Genomic DNA, 22383 nt, shown 5'->3' with positions numbered 1-22383 from the left:
CCAATGTTATCTCATCTCTCTGCTGGAGCCTCAGTCCTCATCTGGTTGCTAAGCACTAAAAGAGCTTCTCACTGCTATTTCATGGCCATCAGGGGCACCAGCCCAGCTCTGCCAACATAGAAAAAAAGGCAAGGAGGTGTGGTCATTCTGTAGGCTCCAGGCTTTTCACTCAGGGCCAGAACTAGATGTGCACGTGGAAACTGACAGCCATGGTTTGTATTTCCTTTCTCCAATCTGTACCGACCAGTTCTAGGATTTGGCTAGCTCTTCCATTGGGAAAATGAGAAAGCCATGTGCCAGGCTGTGGCCCTGGACAGACATCTGCAATCTCACGACTTCTACAAAACCCCATCTTAGCTCAGCATGTTGTAAGGGTTCGTGGATTTTGTCAACTGAGTGTCTGTAGTCAGGACAAGTGGGATAGGGTGGCGTATGTCTCATCACCCCATTTCTCTTGGGGTCTCTCCCACATCTGCGGCTGGAGTGCCCAGGTCTCCATTAGAGGGTCTATGGGAGAGCATGCCTAGACCACAGAGACCTGCCCCAGGACAGGTGCTTTGACTCCCAAGTCTTTTTGCCTAGCGTCTGTTTTATCTGACTTGCTAACAAATCTGTGTCATTCTTTTTTTTCTTTTCTTGCCCTCCAGTTGGCTGTTTCTCCAGGTCCAGCTGAGTTGTTTTTCTTCTTCCTTGACTCTTGGCTTCCATGAAATAAATCCCTTTCTCATTCCCTGCCACTCTCCTTTCCTTTGATCCTTTGTTTTCCCCAGACCCAGAACCACTTAGTCTCCTAAAGGGCTCAGAGAGGCATTTTGGTCTCTCTGTAATTTATACACACATCACAGTCATCACATAAGACTAAATCTTATTTGGCCTGACCTCCACTGGCCAAAAGCAACATACCCCACCCTGAAGCAGATGGGGGTCGGGAAGGAAGCAGGCACTGCCAACTCCTCAGATTTAGGTGATATCCGCTCTTTATAGGAAAAGAAAAACTTTAAACGAACACATCTGCGACCACTGCCAGCCCTAATCCGGAATGCAAAATAAACAAGCATGATAATGCTCAAAATACAATCCTGGGGAATTGTGGGGGGTGGAGAGGGGAAGACGTCAGCCAAAAGCTTAGACCTTCAAAGGGTATCATTAAGAAGTTCTTCAGACTTAATTAGACTTACCTTGGCTAGGATTTAAGTTTATGTATTGTTATTCTGTCCAAATACAGGCACTCTTCTCCTTTCACTATATGATTTTTAATAACAATACACTTTTACTAAAAATGATATTTTAAATATAAAATACAACATATAAAACATTTTATATATAACTGTAACAATATATTTTATATGTAAAAAGATTTTATTGTATACTTTAATAGTACTATCTAATATTTTGTATTTAAATAACATAAAAGCAAAATATATTTCTGTTTAAAATGTTATAGATTTATATAAATAAAATATAAAATGAAGCATTTTATACTACCTTAGCAAATATTGTTAAACATTTCTAAAATATAGGTTACTTAAATATCTTAAAATAAACCTTACTATTTAAATCAATACCAGACATTTAACATTAAAATTAAGTAAGTCGTGGCCTTTTGGGACCAGGACACCTGTAATCCCAGCACTTTGGGGACTTAGAGGGTAGGGGACCACTTAAGACCAAGAATTCGAGACCAGCCTGAACAATATAAGGAGACCCCTGTCTCTTAAAAAAAAATTGGAGACCCCATCTCTTTAAAAAAAAAAAAATGGCTGGGCACGGTGGCTCACGCCTGTAATCCCAGAACTTTGGGAGGCAGAGGTGGGCGGATCATGAGGTCAGGAGTTCCAGACTAGCCTGGCAAACATGGTGAAACCCCATCTCTACTAAAAATACAAAAATTAGCTGGGCATGGTGGCGGGCACCTGTAATCTCAACTACTCGGGAGGCTGAGGCAGGAGAATTGTTTGAACCCAGGAGGTGGAGGTTGCAGTGAGCCGAGATGGTGCCATTGCCCTCCAGCCTGGGTGATAGGGTGAGAATCCATCTCAAAAAAAAAAAGTTTAGCTGGATGTGGTGGCACCTACTGTCTTAGCTACTCAGGAGGCTGAGGCAGGAGGATTGCTTGAGCCCAGAGATTTGAGGCTGCAGCTAGCTATGATCGCACCACTGCAATGCAGCCTGGGGAACAGTGAGATTCTGTCTCAAAAACAAACAAACAAAAAACAACAAATTAAATAATGCAACATAAATATCTAAAGTAATATTGAAATATATAGAATATCTTTTTTATTTTCAGTATTTTTTATTTTTTGAGACAGAGTCTTGCTGTCCCCAGGCTGGAGTGCAGTGGCCAGAACATAGCTCACTGCAGCCTCAACCTCCTGGGCTCAAGTGATCCTCCCACTTCGGCCTCCTGAGTAGCTGGGACCACAGGCGTGCACCACCACGCCCGGCTCATTATTATTATTATTATTATTATTGAGACAGGATCTCTTTATGTTACCCAGGCTGGCCTCCAACTCCTGGGCTCAAGGCCTCCTCCGGCCTTGGCTTCCCAAAGTGCTGGGACAACAGGCATGAGCCACCACATCTGACCTTCTTTTTCTATTAATGTGAAATATTTTAAGATCTGACCCAGGGACGCGTGCTCGGACATGGTCCCGCCCCGCTGACCGCTGTCTTCCTCCCACCCGCAGGCATCGGCAAGAACGTCATCTGCGACCGCACGGCCACGCCGCTGGACGCTTTCCGCATGACCTCGGCCGCCCACTACTACCCCAAGCTCATGAGCATCATGGGCAACGTGCTGCGCTTCCTGCCGGCTTTCGTGCGCATGAAGCAGCTGATCGAGGAGGGCTACGTGGGCGAGCCGCTGGTGTGTGAGGTGCAGGTGCACGGCGGCAGCCTGCTGGGCAAGAAGTACAACTGGAGCTGCGACGACCTGATGGGCGGCGGCGGCCTGCACTCCGTGGGCACCTACATCATCGACCTGCTCACCTTCCTCACCGGCCAGAAGGCCGTCAAGGTCCACGGGCTGCTCAAGACCTTCGTGAAGCAGACTGACCACATCAAGGGCATCCGACAGATCACCAGCGATGACTTCTGCACCTTCCAGATGGTGCTGGAGGGCGGGGTGTGCTGCACCGTCACCCTCAACTTCAACGTGCCCGGCGAGTTCAAGCAGGATGTCACTGTGGTGGGCTCAGCCGGGCGCCTGCTGGCCGTGGGCACCGACCTGTACGGGCAGCGCAACAGCGCTCCGGAGCAGGAGCTGCTGGTGCAGGACGCCACGCCGGTGAGCAACTCCCTGCTTCCGGAGAAGGCCTTCAGCGACATCCCCTCGCCCTACCTGCGCGGCACCATCAAGATGATGCAGGCGGTGCGCCAGGCCTTCCAGGACCAGGACGACCGGCGCACGTGGGACGGGCGGCCCCTCACCATGGCCGCCACCTTCGACGACTGCCTGTATGCCTTGTGCGTGGTGGACACCATCAAGAGGTCCAGCCAGACGGGCGAGTGGCAGAACATTGCCATCATGACCGAGGAGCCGGAGCTGAGCCCCGCCTACCTGATCAGCGAGGCCATGCGCCGCAGCAGGATGTCCCTCTACTGTTAGCACAGACTGAGAACCTCGGGGACTTGAGCCTTCTGCAGGGGATGTCCACAGAGAGGGAAGGGCCGAGGGGAGAGGGTGACCATGGGGAATGTGGGGATCAGGGAGGTGGAGGGACAGTGTGAATAAATGGCATCTAGGAAGGTAAACTCCAATCCCGGTGACCGACCCCAAACCAGACTGTTGGTGGGCTGAGCTCCTAGCCTGGAAGCATTCAGGAGAGCCTGCCATTCCTGGGATGATCCCTGCTGGGTATTTGCACGAGAGTGGTTTGGTTTAGCTGCCTCTGCTGCCCTTTACTGTGACAAGCAAGGAGGGGTTGCTTCCCTCCCTACCTCATCCATCCCACACACCTTGGCCTTCTGCAAGCCAAGTGGTTCTGCAAGGTCAAGGCACTAGTATCAGATGGCAAGCTCAGTGCCCGGGATACCCACTGCTGGCAGGAGAAGGCCCATTTTCACAGTCCACAGAAGCGTGTTAGGCTGGGGTTGGGGGTGGGATGGGCTGGTGAGAAAGTTCAAATTCCAGGAAGCCACTTTTTATTGGATGTAAGGTATCTAACAGCAAAAGTACTTAGTAGCAAAGTGGCCACCTTTTGATTGATTGGGCTTCCTCATAGGAAGCGCTGAGGGTGTGTCTTTGTACTTGGTTCATTGCCCTTCACCTGGTGGAGAAAGAGAGGTCAGAAATAGCAAGCAAAAAGCAGGACTCCCAGGAGCCACAAGAAAAGAGCACAGGCTGCACCAAAGCAGGGGCAGCAGAGAATAAAATATCCCTTTGAACTTGTCAACAATTAAAAAACTGCAAGGAGTCACCTTATAACACTATTTCCAGTAAAGGTGGAATTGAGTATCAGAGGGATTACTGCGTTGTTAAGGTAGCCCTGCCACGTGGCTCTCCAGGCAGGGCCAAGAAGACAGCACAAAGTATGGGTTTGACCGTAAGCTCATATGTTGCCCCCAAAGACTGGGGAGAGCTGTGTGCCTCAGTGTTGCAGTGTGAATTCCTAAATAGAGGGTAAAGTGAGCCTAGCCAGGAGGTGTTTGGGGCTCTATCGCGCATCTCTCCTACCAAGCTGGGCAAGAGCTTTTAGGAGATTCATCCAGCTTTGTGGATTTAGAAAGGAAGCCTTCAGTTCCAATCAGAATCCTCTTTCCTTAAAAAAAAAAAAAAAAAAAAAGTATTTTCCTTAGCTCCAGCATTTGCTTTCAGGATTCTGACACCTGAGAATTTGGGGGTAGGTACTAAACAAAACAAAACAAAAGGACAACAAGGAACATTATTTCTAGTGTTTCTAAAATGGGGGTTTAGAACCCCTTAAGGGGCCATACTTAGGCTTGAAAAGGCTAATGTTGGAAAAAACATGTTCTTCTAATTGGTCTGCTGTCTGTCTTGTCCTTGCACACTCTGCTTACAGAGTTTTGTTAGAGATGCTGAACTACAGGCTGGGAGCAGGCAGTGCCAAAAGGGAACAGACACACACACACACACACACACACACACACACACACACACACACACACAGATTTTTGAATGGTTGCTACCGACAAATGTCGCTGAAACCATTCTTTAAAAATTCAGATCTGGTCTTGAAAGAAAGAGCCAATCAAGTGCATTCAGAGAACAGGGAATTATCCTTTGTTATCTTTGTTTAATTCTTCACCCCACGTAAGACATTTGTCAAGTGTGGACGTGGAAGCCATTCCTCGTAAGTCTACGTAGCTTTTGTTCACAGGCTCACTGAAGTCCAACAGGTGTCTTTACATGCAACTGAGGTTTAGAGTTCTTTTCAGATAGCTGCCATTGGAACTAGAAGGGAATCTAAGAGGACTGGAGTCCACCCCCAGCCTGTGTAGGCAAAATCTGAGAATGAACAGCCCAATCAGTTGCATCCTTCATTGTCCTCCCTAGGGTCAATATTCTTTGAAGCCCAGGCTACTCATAGGTGCAAGTGTGGTGTGTCCAAACACGAGGGGAATGCTGGGCATTTTCTAGAACAGAGAAGTAAGTACTGCCTTCCTGGAAAGAGTCACCCTGCTTCCTGAGGCTTTGCTACAGCACTGCAGGGTGGGTCAGCTGAAACTCCATGCGTGGTTTGTTGTGGTCCCTGACCTATTGCTGACAGACTTCATGGTCAGCATTCCAGCTCTTGCAGCTATCAGTTCCAAACCAGAGATTTGCTGGAATGGAAGTCTCCCAATAATAGTTTGAACAGAGGCCCATGTCATGGACTGCTTTGGTTCACATTCTTCTTCTTTTTTTTTTTTTTTTTTGAAATGGAGTCTCGCTCTGTCACCCAGGCTGGAGTGCAGCGGTGTGATCTCAGCTCACTGCAACCTCTGCCTCCCAGGTTCAAGCGATTCTCCTGTCTCAGCCTCCCGAGTAGCAGGGACTACGGGTGGCTGCCACCACAGCCGGCTAATTTTTTGTATTTTTAGTAGAGACGGGGTTTCACTGTATTAGCCAGCATGGTCTCGATCTCCTGACCTCGTGATCCACCTGCCTTGGCCTCGCAAAGTGCTGGGGTTGCAGGCGTGAGCCACCACACCCAGCTGGTTCTGGTTCTTCTAAATTGCTCACTGGGAAAGTAGTTTTTGGGGAAACATTGGAATTATTATTATTATTATTTTCTAGCTAGCCTGAAGGGCTCCGATTAAGGATGAAGGGAAAGTAAACAAAATGATTCAATGGGTTTCATTTTTCTAAGTCATTCATAACCTAAACAGGGATATTCCTGGGGTTTCAATTGTATGTTTCTGTACTAAACCATAATACTCGCGAAATCTTTTCCCAAAACTTGGGGTTTTGGAGAGAGGTCCCCACAAAGGCCTCTAAGCTCTGTAATACATATTTAATGTCTAAAACAAAAAATCTCATTTGAAGCTGGGGTATTAGAAAGAACATATATCCTTTAAAAGAGGCATGAAAAAATATTTTAGTGAGTGTACTCAAATTTTATCTACTGAAATGCATGTAGTAGGTAGGTGAAGGAGCAAGAGAAAGAAAAGAACTGGATAGTTCATTTTCTTTAAATATAAAATGTAGCAAATGGGTTTGAGATACTCCTTTAGTGCTCCATTTGCCCTTATCCCACCACATGCAAAGACTTGATTTGGGGTAGCTATATGAAGCTGAAATCTCTAGCCTTCAACAGTGTTCTGCAGAAGGACTTTGTTTCAGCCCAGCACCGTTCATCATGCCCTTAGGGGTCTGGGTACCCACAGCTGACTTTGACCTAGGACTAAAACCCAGCAATCTTTTGGCTCCTTTCTGCTTTGTTTAATGTGTTTCAAGGGCCTTGATGCAAGGAGGCAGTGCTTTAAGAGTCTTCCCATTTAGTTCCTGCACGCCTGTTTCGTTCCCATCAATGTGCGAATGGCCTAGATTCCAAGTTATGAGGGAGGGTGTGGGTCAGGGTTCTTACCTGGTATTTAAAAAATGTTTGGGAGTGCCCTGGGCCTATTTGAAAAGTTTGAATCTGTGATCACTGTCAGCTCCTCCAAGACTTCTCCTCTCAACAGACAATTGCATTGTAGGGCACCCCAGACACCCCTTAGCCTACATGGCAGCAAATACCACTGTGCCAGGTATACCTGGACTCTAGGGTAGTCTTGGCCAACTCCAAGACTGGCCAACTCCAAGACTTGTCCACTGTGTGCAGAGTATTTTAAGTATGTTATACAATCCATAAAAACAACCCTATAGTGTTGGGTATTGCTATTTCTTTTATACACATGAGAAAATGGAGGCAGTAAGAGGAAGAGGAACTTGTTCAAAGTCACACAACTGTTAGGCAGAAATGAGGTCATTCAAATCCATAATCTTCTCCTCCAGACCACACTGCCTCCCAGGAAGAGATGTGGGCACCTCCTGCTCTTGCCAGGCAGGAAACCGCTCCTTATCAACGTCTACAGGGGTCTGCTCTCACACCCAGGAAGGACTGTGACAAGCATGGACTGGCCTGCAACTCCACTCAGCCTGCTGTCAGCACCCTCCTGTTCAGCAGGATGCAACATCTGATGTTCTGCCAGGAGGCTGTAGAGCTGCACATAGAAGTAGCCAGTGTTTCTTCCCATTCCAAAATGGAAATATCACTCAGCCTTTTTTAAAATTGACTTCCTATGTTCATTTTGATTGTAGGTGATGCAGCCTCAGGGCTGGGGATTTTCAAAATCTTGTTGGCTGACTATTATAGATGGCCTTGGAATTTGCTCTTGGGGGTCTGAATATAACGTAGGAAAATGTCGTTTCTCAGGGAGTGGGGCTTTAAAGTTCGTTTGTTTGTCACTCAAATTTTAGCTGTGCACTGCACCTTTCTTTACACCCTTACTCTCTTCATCTTGTCTCATAGCCACAGCTATTGAATTTGACCTGTGATCATAAGTTGGGTTTCTGATCTGATCTCTTGCATTCTGGTGGGTACTGGGGGCAGAATCAGCTTTGTTAATGATTTTCTGGGCAGAAGGTAAATTCAGCTGCATCTGAAGGGGCTTCACAGTCCAATAGCCGTCCTTTTGTTTTACATAACAGAGAGTGATGGTCAAGGCCACCCACATCTTTAGTGGTAGAGCCAGGACAAAAAGTCAGGTTTTCTGCCTCTTAAGTCTCATGCTGCCTCACATAGCACCTCCAGAGCTCTAGGGAAAGAAGGCTCAGAGAGATGAAGTGACTTGTCTGAAGTCCTGTGGCTACTGGCAGAGAAGTTGGAATTAGACCTGCATTGGACCTCAATTCGCTGAGCAGTTGCAGGGAAATCTGGAAATCCTTTTTTTTTTTTTTTTTTTGAGACAGAGTCTTACTCTGTCACCCAGGCTGGAGTGCAATGGCGTGATCTCAGCTCACTGTAACACCGCCTCCCGGGTTCAAGCGATTCTCCTGCCTCAGCCTCCTGAGTAGCTAGGATTACAGATGCACGCCACCATGCCCGGCTAATTTTTGTATTTTTAGTAGAGACAAGGTTTCCCCATATTGGTCAGGCTGGTCTTGAACTCCTGACCTTGTGATCCGCCCGCCTCGACCTCCCAAAGTGCTGGGATGACAGGCGTGATCCACCGTGCTCAGCCGGGAAATCCATTTTTTAAAATAAATTCAATTATGTCTTGAATGTACTCAGAAAACGAGCTGTTTAAAATGTCCCATTGTGACTGTAATGTGAACAATGACCTCTAACTTGTATTTTATTTGGCAAGGATGGGGGATGTGCATCAAATCTTCACCTCTGGGATTTCCTGAGGCTTGGTCTACTTGGCTCACCCTCCACCCGCATCCCCACCCCACTCCTAGATATTAATACAAATCTAGCCTTGACCACCGCCTACTGCTCCACCACCGCCTACGTTTTTGGCCATCAGAGCCTTGGAGTTTACAGAGCAGAGGCCATGACATTGGGGAGCTTGTTTAAAAATCAATGATCAGAACCCCACATTTTAGTTTCCTTTTGGGGAGAAAGAGGAGGGCCGTGGAAGAAAAGGGGTGTGCAGCTGGAGCGTTATTATGTCTTTCTCAGCAGCAGGCATGCCCGCCTCTCCACCTTCTCCCTGCCAGGCACAGGAGCCAGCAGCTGGAGCGTGCTCTGAGTTTCAGGGGACCCCCCACCCAGACTGACTGGGGCTTCTGGGACTTCTCATAGGAGGAGTCAAGACCTCCTGCGCTTCTTTAAAAGGTGATGGGCTCAGTGTTCCCAGTGGCATCTGGAGGTGAAGCCGGTACTGTCTCAGGAGTGGAAGGCAATGGCCCACTGGCCTTTTTCTCCCCCACGTCACAGTCCCCATTTGCTGGAGCCCTTGAGGGGGCCACCGAAACTGTGGCTCTCATTCAGCCTCCCAAGGTGTTGCACTACTGAATACTCCTTTCTGTTTACACCAGCAGTGAATAGAGTCATGAAAAGAACATATTATATGCAATGGCTTGATGCTTAGTGTGGCAATCAAAAGCTTGCCTGGGCAGATGTAGGCAGGGGCTAGACAATAGTCATGGAGTTGTCACCAGGTCACTGTCTCTCTCCTTCCCCTTCCAGGTCTCTACTGTCCCCTGCAGCCACCACAAGGGCTAAGCTGTTGAATGAGCCCCTTGGTTTTTCCTTATAAACGCAATGACTTACTTGTGATTCTTAGTCTAATCCCAGGCTAAGAAACAAAACAAAAGCTTGTGATCTGACCCACTCCTTTGCCGCCTTCCTTCTCTTTCAGGCACCTGGATGTATTTAGTATTCTGCCCTGTGCCTTGCCCAGGGGAGGGAGAAGTTTCTAGCAAATGTGGCTTTCTGTCTGCTGCCTGGTGCTTTTATAGTACTTCATCTGCTTTTTATTGTTGTTGTTGTGTTTTTTAACCAAAATGGCATTTGTTTGGCTGTCATTGTCGAGTATATATTTATTGTGTTTTACAAACATGAGTATATATGTATGTATATGTATAAAACCAAACATATATATAAGAAGTCAAGGCATGTATACTAGATATTTTAAAGAGTTATTTATCAAGGGAAAAAGATGTGTGTTATAAAGTAAACAGAGTCTATATTTTCTATATAATGTAGATAGTCAAACATAGCTTATAAATTATAGGAGGTTTTGGTTTTCTTTTTTATTATTAAAGGAAAAAAAGAAGAAAAAAAAAGACAATGAATGCAACTGTTCTTAGTGTTTTTAAGGCCAAACTACTGTGGAAGCTGGGAGGCGGCCCTCCCTGCGGGCCTCCAGCAGCCCTGTGCCTGCCGCTAGGAGCTCCAGAGCTGATGCCCGTTGTGACCTCTGCGATGCTCGATGCTCGGAGCCAGCGGTCAGCATCACTCAGCCAGCTGGCCTGTGCCGCTCCGACGTGGCTTCCAGCTGTTCTCCGCAATTTGCATTGGTGGGATAAAGGAATGAAAAGGATAAATAAAGATTTAAAAGAAAATACAATTCCAGCTCTTTGCCTGTTTTTTACACCCTGCTGCTCTCAATATAGGCGCCTGATCAGTTTGTGGGATCTGAAGCATGAATGGGTGCATCCAAGGTAGAGGGGTGTGGGTGCCTGTGGTGTTTGTGCGTGTGCTGGGGGAGGCTGTTCATGAGTCAGCATCTATGAAGCTGAACAATGGAAATCAACAGACCTACAATTTTGATTGAAAACCAACACGTGTGAGAACTGGAGGCACTTCAAAGCCATCTGGTTCAAACTCTCATTTTGGAAATGTGAAAATGAAAGGCAAGTAACCTACCTATGGCCTCTGGGTATGTGTTTGTGTGTCCAAAGCTAGTGTGGACAACCAAAGCTAGTGTAGACAACAAGAGGATGAGAACATAGCTCTTAGATTGGGGGAGCAAATTTTAGAATTCTCTAGAATTCTCTAGTATTTTAACACTGTAACCTAATACTTCACACCAAGCACTGAAAAACAATTTTTTTTTTTGGATACAGGATCTTACTCTGTCACCCAGGCTGGAGAGCAGTAGCATGATCACAGCTCACTGCACCCTCTACCTCCTGTGGCTCAAGCAATCCTACCACTTTAGGCTCTTGGGTTGCTGGGATTACAGGCACATGCCACCACGCCCAGCTAATTTTTTTTTCTCTGTATTTTGTAGAGATGGGGTTTCATCATGTTGCCCAGGCTGGTCTCGAACTCCTGGACTCAAGCGATCTGCGTGCCTCAGCCTCCCAAAGTGCTGGGATTACAGGCATGAGCCACTGTGCCCAGCACTGACCATTTAAAAGAGCGTCTTTGCTTACTTCCTTCTTAGCAGTGTTTAAGGGCAACCATCGCAGATTGAGCTCAGCCTAATTTCAAATTTGCATGACATAGAGTGTTTTATGGAGGGGCTGGCCTTTCCTTTCTATCTTTTGCTGACTCTTAGAGAATGCTCATGAATGTTCCTTCTGGTCTATGGTTTCCCCTTCACTTAAAAATAAGAATTAATACTGCAAAATCTGAAATCTCATTCACTCCTTCATGAGCAGGTCCTGATATAAATACATCCAGAATTCAGTCCATCTATTATGATAACATTGTAGCAACCCCCTGTATCCACATAGATTATTGTCTTGAACATATGACATTCTCATACCACATGATTCTGCAGTAAATCTAACAGCAGTTCTAAATAAGGCCAAAAAGGAGAGTGCTTTGTCAAAACTAAAAGCACCATCCACCCAAATGTGAAGTGTCATCACGATGGCATCCATTCCCCTAAGTTTCTTTCAGCAATGTGACCTGAGAACCAACCCTCAATGAAAACTCGAATCTCCTAACCAGTTATATAAATTTTAAATCTAGGAGCTAGTTCTTCTTTCATGGATTTTGGATTCTCTTTGTGATGTTGGTTTGTCTCAATTTAGTCCCATTTCTTGCTTTGTAAACCTGCGATTATATGCCTCCTAGTAAACCACATGATATGATCAGCGCTGCTTTCATAGTCTCTGAACTGTTGCTTAAAAAGAACAGATATAATTGCATGGTAAGTCATTCAGGTTGCTCTTTACTGGTGAAATGAAGAGAAACCTGGGTGTCCTCTGATGTCTGTCTACACACCCCACCTCCCAGATTCACAGAACCATTTTCCGGTTTCACTTCTTGCTTCTTTTATCTTGTGCATTTTTAGCACCTGTTGTGACAAGCCTGGGTGACTCGATCTAAAAAATGAAATGACTGTTACAATTACTGTAAGAATGAATTACAGATACACGATGTATGCACAACTCTGTATAGAAATGAAAACAAAAATAACTTCACCTCACTCTAATTCATAGGCTACCATGTTATTGACCCTTATTTACCTAACTTTCGCTTAAGCAGGAAAGATCCCTCTGCCTAGATATCCCCTGGGCTTGGCGCCCTCACTCCTCCACCCCAGCCCTTATGCATTTGGCAGTAGTAATGGCCCCTGCAGGAAATGTTGTCCAAGAAGTCTAGATGATAGAGATGAAGAAGGCACATCACTTCACAGAGTTTATGCCAAGTCACCGCCAGAAGCGCAGTGTTACAATTTACTTAAGCCAAGACTGCTACAAAAAACTGATGCAAATGGAAGCTATTCAAAATCCTTTGCCTTGTGCATTCAAGTTGAGACTCCCTTTTGAATCCTATCTCTGAGTCTACATCTGCTGGGTAAATTCCTGAACGATGACTTGAGCTGTGACAGCTTTTGTAGCATTGCTGTGGTCCAACCACAACTCTGTAAGATAAACTACCTAAGCTGGTTGTTGGACTTCCTCTAAAATGTCATTCTAATTATAGAAACACCTTTCTTTCCTGATTTTATACAGATTCTAATCACCTTAACTGCTTCTCTTCAGCCATGAATGAAAGCGAAAGATTAAGTCACTTTTAGAAGCCTTCTTGGGCAATTATAGATTAATTCATTTCTCGCTCATTGAAGGGACTCAATCCTAGAACAACAGTCTGGAATACATGTGTATGTATGCCCCTTTGTCTCTGACCTGCTCATCATTGGCCATCAATGCCCTGGGAAGGAGGGACCCTAGGAAGGCCTGAGGGGCTGCACCTGATGTGCAGGTCATGTGCACAGACCCCACAGGTTCAGGCTCAGTGTTGAAATTCCCTATGTCATTAACTCCCTTGTAGGAAGGATGAAAGGGTCTAAATCAGATTTAAGTCAGACATAGGCTATTTGAGGCGCCTGTGGGAATGGCAAATCACTCCAGACTCCTCAGAAGCAAAGGCCAAGCAGGCCTGAGAGCTAGTGAAACTCCAGGGAGAGGAGCAAGACCAGGATCTGCGCTTTCTCAGCTTCCCAAAGCTGTCTGTCTCGGAGCTAACAAATGAGGCTGACTCTTCAGAGTTCCAGGCCAAGGGATCCGGACTTGACAGTCAAGTTTCTGCCATGAAGCAAAAGACAGAGCTAGCCTGGAAAGAGCAGCTCTGTATCACTCCGGCTGTGAAGTGCTAAAACTCGACATCTCCCCGAGGAAACAGGAGAGAAGAAAGGATGGGGAGAAAACAAAGAGAGGAAGGAGCTGGCATTAATGGACCAGCAAGGGAAGGAGAGGGGAGCAGGAAAAGCGGTAGTTCACGTAGGGTAAATTAGATGAAGGGGAACAAACAGTGAAAGGTCAGAGGGCTCTGCACTTAAAATAAGGAAGCTTGTGAAGATAAGTAAATGTTGCCTGAGATATCTGAAGTATGGTTCCTCTTTGGCTGACAAGCCTTAATCTGCACTCTGGAAACAGCTTGTATGAGGAGGAGGACAGCAGACAAGGAGGAATGAGGGAGGAATTCTTACAGGAACCATCTGGCTGAGTCACTTTTAGGGCTGTTCAAAGCTACCCAACTGTTGACATTTCCTGGAAATTCTTTAATGCCAACAATTGTGTTAAATGAGCAACATCCTTAAGACCCCGAGTGCACCTTGGATCCCCTCGTCCTTTCTTGTTGCTTTTGTGATTTGCAAATCCCCTGAACCTGAAATCTTCAAGGATTCAGCATCTGCCATTTCACCATGTGTTAGTCCCCTCCCTGGGCCCCTTCAAACACACTCTCCACTCAGAAATCTACCATTTAGCCTGCCTTTATTTATTTATTTATTTATTTATTTAATTTATTTTTTTTGACGCACGCACAAGGCTTCTCACTCCTCCTCAGCTTTCAAAGAATCCACCCACTAGGCTGTCACTTCAATCTGCTGTCTCCTCCTGCAGCACAGAATTTCTGAAGAAAGTCCCCAGGTGAACCAGCCTGGCCAGCAGAAATGGATGCTCACCCACTCCATCTAGCCCCTGGCCTCTGCTCTCCTGGACTCCCTGGCTCAGTCCTCAGATCAGTTTCGGAACTTCTCTCCTTAGGTTTCCTGTAACATCCGGGTTTCTCCCTTACTTGCTTAAAACAACCTCTTGCTTTCATTCATCCATTCATTCGCTCTGAGGCCATCTGAGGAAAGCTTCCTTACCTGCTTTCCTGATGACCTAATATATGCTGTACCCACCTACTTCCTCTTCCTTGAATGGGGAAACCAAGTCACAGGGAAAGATACATCTCTCCCTTCTAATGCTGGATCTCATTCCTTACAAGCCTGCTCTCATTCTCCACCTCCAATCTCTCTGTGTCCATTCTTCTCTTCCTTTCATCCGTCAGTTATGCCAGTGGCTCCCAGCCTGGAGTATGAATCTGGGGGCAGGGGTGTCTCTGAACTTAGGTGGGGAAAAAAATGCATCTTTATTTTCACTAACTCTAAGTGAAATTCAGTATTTTCTTTGATTATGACAACAAATCACAATTGTGTAAGCAATATCTGTGTCTTTATCACCAATAGAAATCACATCTATTTTCATCTTTTTTTTTTTTTTTGAGATGAGGGTCTTGCTCTGTAGGAGTGCAGTGGTGCAAACACAGCTCACTGCAGCCTCAAACTCCTGCTCTCAAGCAACTCTGCTGCTTCAGCCTCTTAAGTAGCTGGGACTACCAATGTGGACCCATGCCTAGCTAATGTTTTTAAAAATGTTTTGTAGAGATGAGGTCTTACCATCTTGCCTAGGCTTCACATCTATTTTCAGATCTCATTATTGGTTTTGCGATATCTTGAAGTGGCATTTATAGTCATTACTTCTCTGAGATTATGGAAACCAGTAGACCACAACCAGCTTTTGTTATTTAATACTTCAATGAAAGGCTTATACATTGTTTTATTGATAATTTTTTTAAATTTGGAGAACGATACATCAATATAATTTATTATTTTGTAATTATATGCATACTGTTGTGCACACTTAAAAACTTTATTGGAGACCAAGACAGGAGGATCCCTTGAGGCCAAGAGATTGAGATCAGCCTGGACAACATAGCCAGATCCCATCTCTATAAAAAAACATTTAAAAATTAGCCAAACATGGTGGTGTGTGCCTATAGTCCCAGCTACTCAGAAGGTGGAGGTGGGAGGATTGCTCAAGCCCAGGAGTTTGAGGTTACAGCAAACTATGATCGTGCCACTGCACTCCAGCCTAGGTGAAAAAGCAAGACCCTGTCTCAAAAATAATAGTAATAAAAATAATTTCTTTTAAAAAAATCTTATTGGGCAGGGAGGGGGGCCATTATTCCCAAAATTGGTCATTAGCTTCACCAGATTGCCAAAGATACATTTCTTAGTCTGTTTTGTGTTACTGTAACTGAATACCTGAGGCTGGGTAATTTATAAAGAACAGAGATTCATTTCTTACAGTTCTGGAGGCTGGGAAGTCCAACAGCATGGCACTGGCATCTGGTGAGAGTCTTCTTGCTGTGGCATAACCTGGCAAAGGTCATTACACTGTGAGAGGGTGTATTAGTCAGGGTTCTTTAGAGGGACAGAAGCAATGGAATATGTATGTATGTGTGTGTGTGTATATATATGTATGTGTGTGTATCTCTATGTATACAAGTATATACATGTATCTCTATGTATACACGTATATACGTGTATCTCTATGTATACACGTATATACGTGTCTCTATGTATACATGTATATACGTATATTTTTTTAATCCTTTTTTTAAAAAATAAGGATTTTTAACATCTCTCCACATCAGCACAGAAAAATCTCATTCTTTTTCAATGGCTTTACTGAATGAAATCTGCATTAAAAAATTATAATTTAAAATATGTATTCGGCCGGGTGTGGTGGCTCACACTTGTAATCCCAGCACTTTGGGAGGCCAAGGCGTGCAGTCACATGAGGCCAGGAGTTCAAGACCAGCCTGGTCAACATGGTGAAACCCCATCTCTACTAAAATTACAAAAATTAAAAATTAGCCAGGTATGGTGGCACACACCTATAATCCTAGCTATTCGGGTGGCTGAGGCATGAGAATCGCTTGAACCAAAGAGATGGAGGTTGCAGAGAGCCAAGATCACACCACTGCACTCCAGCCTGGGCAACAGAACAAGACCTATCTCAAAAAAAAAAAAAAAATCTGAGGTTCTGGTGATGGACAGTGGTCATGGTTGCACAATCATGTGAATGTACCAAATACTACTGAAATGTACACTTAAAAATGGTTAAAATCGGCCACCTGCGGTGGCTCACATCTGTAATCCCTGCACTTTGGGAGGCTGAGGTGGGTGGATCGCTTGAGCCCAGGAGTTCAAGACCAGCCCAGGAAACATGGTGAAACCCCATCTCTACTAAAAATATGAAAATTAGCCAGGCATGGTGGTGTGCACTTGTAGTCCCAGCTGCTTGGGAGGCTGAGGTGGGAAGATCACCTGAGCCTGGGGAGTGGAGGTTGAAGTGAGCCGAGACTGCACCACCGTACTCCAGCCTGGGCAACAGAGAGAGACCCTATCTCCAAAAATATATAAATAAATAAAATGGTAAAATGGTAAATTTTATGTTACATGTATTTTACCACAATTAAAAAAACAAAAACAAAAACAAAAAAAACCTTTTTGAAGCTCTTCAGGTAATTGAGCTGCTTTGCTCCTCCTGCCCCTGGTCCAGTCACCAGCCTGACATTTTGGAGACACCTACTCTCACTTTGCCTCTTTTGCCACCATTCTGAGTCCACTCATTCTAGAGAAATTAAAAGCAAAAAGACGAGTTGTATTTCTTCATGGAAACAATTCCCTCTCCACGGGCGGCTGCTAACACGGAGCTGTAGCGGTATGAAAGGGCTCCTTCCTAAGCCTGTCAGGGGTCGGCAGACGGCTGTTATGCTGTTGGTGCCACCGACAGCCCCAGTACTCTGGGAGGACAGAATCCCTTTCAGCTGTGGAATGCCTTTCATCCTCCGTGTTGAAAAGCTCTGTAGAAATCAGGCCAGGGCTTGTGAAGCGCAATTCAAGCCCAGGCCCAAACAGCCCAAAGAGCCTGCTGTGGCAGAAGTCTGCATGGAAACCTACCCTCCCCGTCCCTGCTAAAGCCTCCTTGTACTTTCTTCCACTTGCATTTCCATATCCCTGACCCATCTACAGGGCTCGGAAAAAGCCTTTTCACACGTGATATGTTCAGATAAGTTAAATCCCCTGAAATTCTGCGTGACGTGGTGTATCTGTGCCATTTAGTGTCGTTCCATTAATCCACAGACTTGGGAGCAGTTCAGATCTGAGGGAACAAAAGCTGGTCCAAGGACATCATTGTCAAATCTTCAACCCACAGGCAGGCTCTCCCAGCACCTTGGGAACTCTGTGTCACAGCAGTCCATGGGAGTATTGCCTTGGCTACAGGCAGACACTTCACAAAGAGGATTTTGTGACCTGGACAAGTTACTGTGGTATGCAAAATTATTGCATCTGCCTATTAAGGAATCACTGAATGTCTGGGCGGATCTGTCTTCCTATTTCCCACATTCACGCAGCATGGCTCTAAGGTCTGTCCGAGTCCCATCAGTTGGGTCCTGGCAGGGAGATGACTCCATTGGAGACCCAGGATTTTCCTCTCCCCGGCTGGTTTCTCCCAGGTCATTGCACACACCAACATTTCATCATTTCGTGGAAGTTTTCTTAGGTGTAGCTCTGACCTCATCTCATAGGTTCATTCAAGATTCTTCATTTTCTCCTTCCTACACAACAGCCACTATACTATAAGAGTCGCTTCACTGAAGCCTCTCACCGTGCACCACTGCCACCCACTGCACTGCCAACGCTGTGTCCATGCACTCAAGAACCGTCCCTTTGGTTAGGTTTTTACCTGCTCAAACATCATTCCTTTCAGCTATGGTGGCCTTGCCTGGCAGGCCTGGTTCATTTTTAAGAATTGGAATCCAGGGAGTGGTGAGACCTGGCTGTTCTATTTGGAGAACTAGGGGCCGCCACTCTCAACGCATTTTCATTTTCCTGCTGCCTTCCCTCTAAGATCAGACATTCTCAGACTCCATCCTACGGCTGAAATCCTGGCAATTGCTCTATACTGAGGTATGGGAGTTGGGAACAAGCCCTGTGTAGGTCAAAACAGGCTCCTGAGTTCCTGGCAACTGGGTTTCCTAAGATAAAGGTCTTGCTCCTGGTTGCTGGCTTGCCATGGTGCCAAATAGGCCCTTTACAGCCTTCTTATGGCATGGCTGTTTTCCAAAAATTAACCAGTTCTAGTGTGCGTTTCAAGAAACTTTACTTTCAGCACAGGAAACAAGTATCAGCTTCTCATTCTGGTTTTCATGCTCTGGGTTGCTAGCTGGCAACTTTTGTCTGCTCTGAGACTCCTGAAAGATGTCACACCCTCCATCATCAGAGTTGTGTGTTATGTAATCGGTTTTGCTTGGATTCTCAATCAGACCTATCATCTTCCCCACCTGTGCACCCCAAGTTCACCTGGGTGATACAGCAGTCTTTAAGGATGGGGACCGGACAGGTGTGGTGTGGAAAATTACCTCTAGGTCAGCAGTTCTCAAAGTATGGCCCCCGCTCAGCAGCATCAGCATCACATAGGAAACTTGTTATAAATGCAAATCCTCAGTCCCACCCCAGACGTGTCGAATCTGAGGCTGGATCCAGCAAGCCCCCCAGCTGAGTCTAACGCATGCTCACTGGGGCCACGGCTCTAGGTGAGGCTTTGTTTGCCCTTCACCTGTCTCTTATCACAGGGGTCCGCAACCTCCAGGCCATGGACGGGTACTGGCATTATACTCTCACAGGAGTGCAAACCCTATTGTGAACTGTGCATGTGAGGGATCTAGGTGCATGCTTTTTATGAGAATCTAATGCCTGATGATCTGTCACTGTCTCCCATCACCCCCAGATGGGACCATCTAGTTGCAGGAAAAGAAGCTCAGGGCTCCTACTGATTCTACCTTATGGTGAGTTGTATTATGATTTCATTATATATTACAATGTAATAATAATAGAAATAAAGTGCACAATAAGTGTAATGCACTTGAATCATCCTGAAACCATGCCCCCTGACCCCTGGTCCATGGAAAAATTGTCTTCCGTGAAACCCGTTCCTGAAGCCAAAAAGGTTGGGGACTGCTGCCTTACAAGAATCACAGTTTTAGGCTGGGCGTGGTGGCTCATGCCTGGAATCCTGGCACTTTGGGAGGCTGAGATGGGAGGATCACTTCAGGCCAGGAGTTCAAGACCAGCCTGGTAAACATATTGAGACCCCATCTCTAATTAAAAAAAAAAAAAAAAAAAGAGTCACAGTTTTAGAACAGTGGCTCTCAGCCCTGGCTGCATCTTAGGATCACCTGGGGAGCTTTTATAAAGTATAGATACCCTGACCTCACACCTAGAGGTTCTGATTGAATTCATCTGCTGGGTCACAGCTCTTCAGGTGATTCTAATGTTCAGATAGGGCTTTAAGAACCATTCACAGCCAGGCGCGGTGGCCCACGCCTGTAATCCCAGCACTTTAGGAGGCTGAGGTGAGTGGATCACCTGAGGTCAGGAGTTGGAGACCAGCCAGGCCAACATGGTGAAACACCGTCTCTACTAAAAATACAAAAATTAGATGGGTGTGGTGGTGTATGCCTGTAGTCCAAGCTATTCTGGAAGCTGAGGCAGGGGAATTTCTTGAACCCTGGAGGCAGAGGTTGCAGTGAGCTGAGATCACACCATTGCACTCTAGACTGGGCTACAAGAGCAAAACTCCGTCTCAAAACAAACAAACAAAAAACCACTCACAAGCTTCTCCATGCAGAGTTTGGCAGCCTTGCGAGTAACCACCCATTTGTTCCTCACCACCTCCTCCCAGCACAGAAGTAATTTATTTTTTGCAATTCATCATGATCACTCGTCAGCCAGAGAGGTAACAAAATGTAGGACACAGCATTGCCAGGTTCAGGGAGAGACTTGGATTTCTAACCCGACCCCTCACTGGCTGCAAACCTTTGGGAAAATTAAATCATCTAATCTTTCTAGGCCTCAGTGGCTTCCTTTACAAAATAGGAATTATATTAACATTTATTGGATAGTCTCTTAAGGTCTTTTCCAGGAAAAAAATAAATCTTTGGTTCTAAGAGCTTCTGAAGGGTCTGAACTTGTCTTCAGCATAGAATTGCTAATATTGAGTTTTCATCCTTCAGGATGAGCAGAAGATATTGTGAGCCAGTCCATTTTGTGTTTTTTCCAGTATTCACAAATATGGGCCAAGCCTAAAAGAGACTGGCACTCAGCACCCAGATGCCAAGAAGGAAGCCATGACAGTGGTATGTTTGTACTCCTGCTCCGTGCCCTAGAATGTTCCAATGGGCACTCTGCAGCTGCTCAGGAGAGAGACTTCCACGCTCAGTGTGCCCCCGACTGCCACCCTCCATGTTCACAGACATCCTCGTCCTTCTCACTGCCACTTAGCTACCCACCCTTCCTCCTGACTCCTCTTCACTTTCCTTTTATTTTTTCTGAGGCGGAGTCTCACTCTGTCAGACAGGCAGAAGTGCAGTGGTGTGATCTTGGCTCACTGCAACCTCCACCTCCCAGGTTCAAGTGATCCTCCTGCCTCAGCCTCCCGAGTAGCTGGGATTACAGGTGCCCACCACCACGCCAGGCTAATTTTGTATTTTTAGTAGAGACCGTGTTTCGCCATGTTGGCCAGGCTGGTCTCGAACTCCTGACCTCAAGTGATCCGCCCACCTCAGCCTCCCAAAGTGCTGCGATTACAGGTGTGAGCCACTGCGCCCAGCTCCTCTTTGCTTTTCTTTTTGGCCCTGCAAAGACTACAATAATCAGCCTGTGACTATCTTCATGGAGCTCATCCATCCAACCCTACTAACACGAAGACTCCTATGAAAAACAAGTCAAGTGTTCCAGGAAGGAGAAGGTGAATAGGTCAAGTGTTTCCTGAATCAGTTGCTTAAATTAAAAAAAAAAAAATTTTTTTTTTTGCATATTCACTTTCTTCCCTGAAAACAAAATAGTTTTATATTCCCCTCCCTCCTATAGCCCCACCAGAGGAAGTAATGGGATTAGAAGGCTAAGAGAAGATGGTAAGTTGTTTGAAGCTGATAGTGTGTCCTCAATACTATGTTAAAAGTCAAGTAAACCTGTAATTTCTAGGAATCTCTTCACAGAGAGAAAAAAACTATATAAGGACCCCAGGAATTTGGCTAGAGGACACGGCCAAGCCTTCCCATGGTCCAGGTTGCCACGGAGAGGCAGGGATGGGTTCCACATGCTGGTGTCCCAACTTCAATTCTTCTGCCCACTCTGGACTCCATTTCTGTAATCAGGGAACACCCATCCCTTCTCTGGAGGAGAGGTGTAGGAAAGGGCTTCAACAGGCACTGGGCTGTACAAGTTCTAGTCCTTTTCCCAGCCTGAATTTGGGAAACTCAAGTGCAGTTGGCCAAGAATGACAGTCATGCTTTTTATCCACAGGGATTAGGTGTGTTCTGATCAAGCTGAGAGCCTTTTATTCTCTTTTCCAGATCCTTCCCTTGCTACTGGCAAGATGTATGCATATTCCGGATCCCAGGTCTGTTGTCCCCTCATGCCATGTGGAAGTTTCCCAAGACTATAGAGAAATGTTTGGATGTGCAGATGCCACACACTAATTCTTAGTTTCTACAGCTATTATGACTAAAGGGATTTTTGTATACTGTTTAATTTTTTGGTTGGGTCTTTGTTTCACTTTTTTTTCTAATTGAGGGGGATTTTTAAATTGTAACCGTTGTTACACCCTGAGCAGACACAGTACCTTCAAGACAACTTCTCCATCCTTTTGGTTTTATAATATGTGCATCCTAAGGCACCCTTTTCAAAGTTACTTAGGTGTCAACCTCAGTGTACAATTCTACAATGAGTAGAACCTGCATCACAGTGAAATAAACTGGTCCAGCTGGTATGATTCGATGGTTCTGGCACTTCCCAAGCACAATATTCCTCTCTTCCATTCTGTCATTCATACCTGAAACTCCACCCTACTGATTAATGACATATCCA

At 45.7% G+C, this 22383-nt stretch overlaps 1 protein-coding gene and 1 long non-coding RNA gene across 2 annotated transcripts in view; both read left to right on the top strand.

Annotated features, from left to right (window-relative positions):
* The window catches only part of GFOD1 (Gfo/Idh/MocA-like oxidoreductase domain containing 1), a 129677-nt gene extending 119174 nt beyond the window's left edge, over positions 1–10503 (top strand). Inside the window, exon 2 of the mRNA XM_016954922.4 lies at positions 2688–10503. Within this exon, the coding sequence (XP_016810411.1) occupies positions 2688–3607 (920 nt within the window). The 3' untranslated portion in view covers positions 3608–10503. The remainder of the gene's footprint in view (positions 1–2687) is intronic.
* A 10200-nt stretch (positions 10504–20703) lies between these two features.
* On the top strand, positions 20704–22047 carry LOC134810269 (uncharacterized). Its single transcript, XR_010157900.1, has 2 exons — positions 20704–21262; positions 21870–22047. It is a non-coding gene; the product is annotated as an uncharacterized LOC134810269 (long non-coding RNA).
* The last annotated feature ends 336 nt before the right edge of the window (positions 22048–22383 follow it).

The sequence above is a fragment of the Pan troglodytes genome, chromosome 5, assembly GCF_028858775.2.
Source record: "Pan troglodytes isolate AG18354 chromosome 5, NHGRI_mPanTro3-v2.0_pri, whole genome shotgun sequence".
NCBI lineage: Eukaryota > Metazoa > Chordata > Mammalia > Primates > Hominidae > Pan > Pan troglodytes.
Note: the sequence above shows the minus strand (reverse complement) of the source record. Positions and strands in the feature narration are given on the sequence as shown.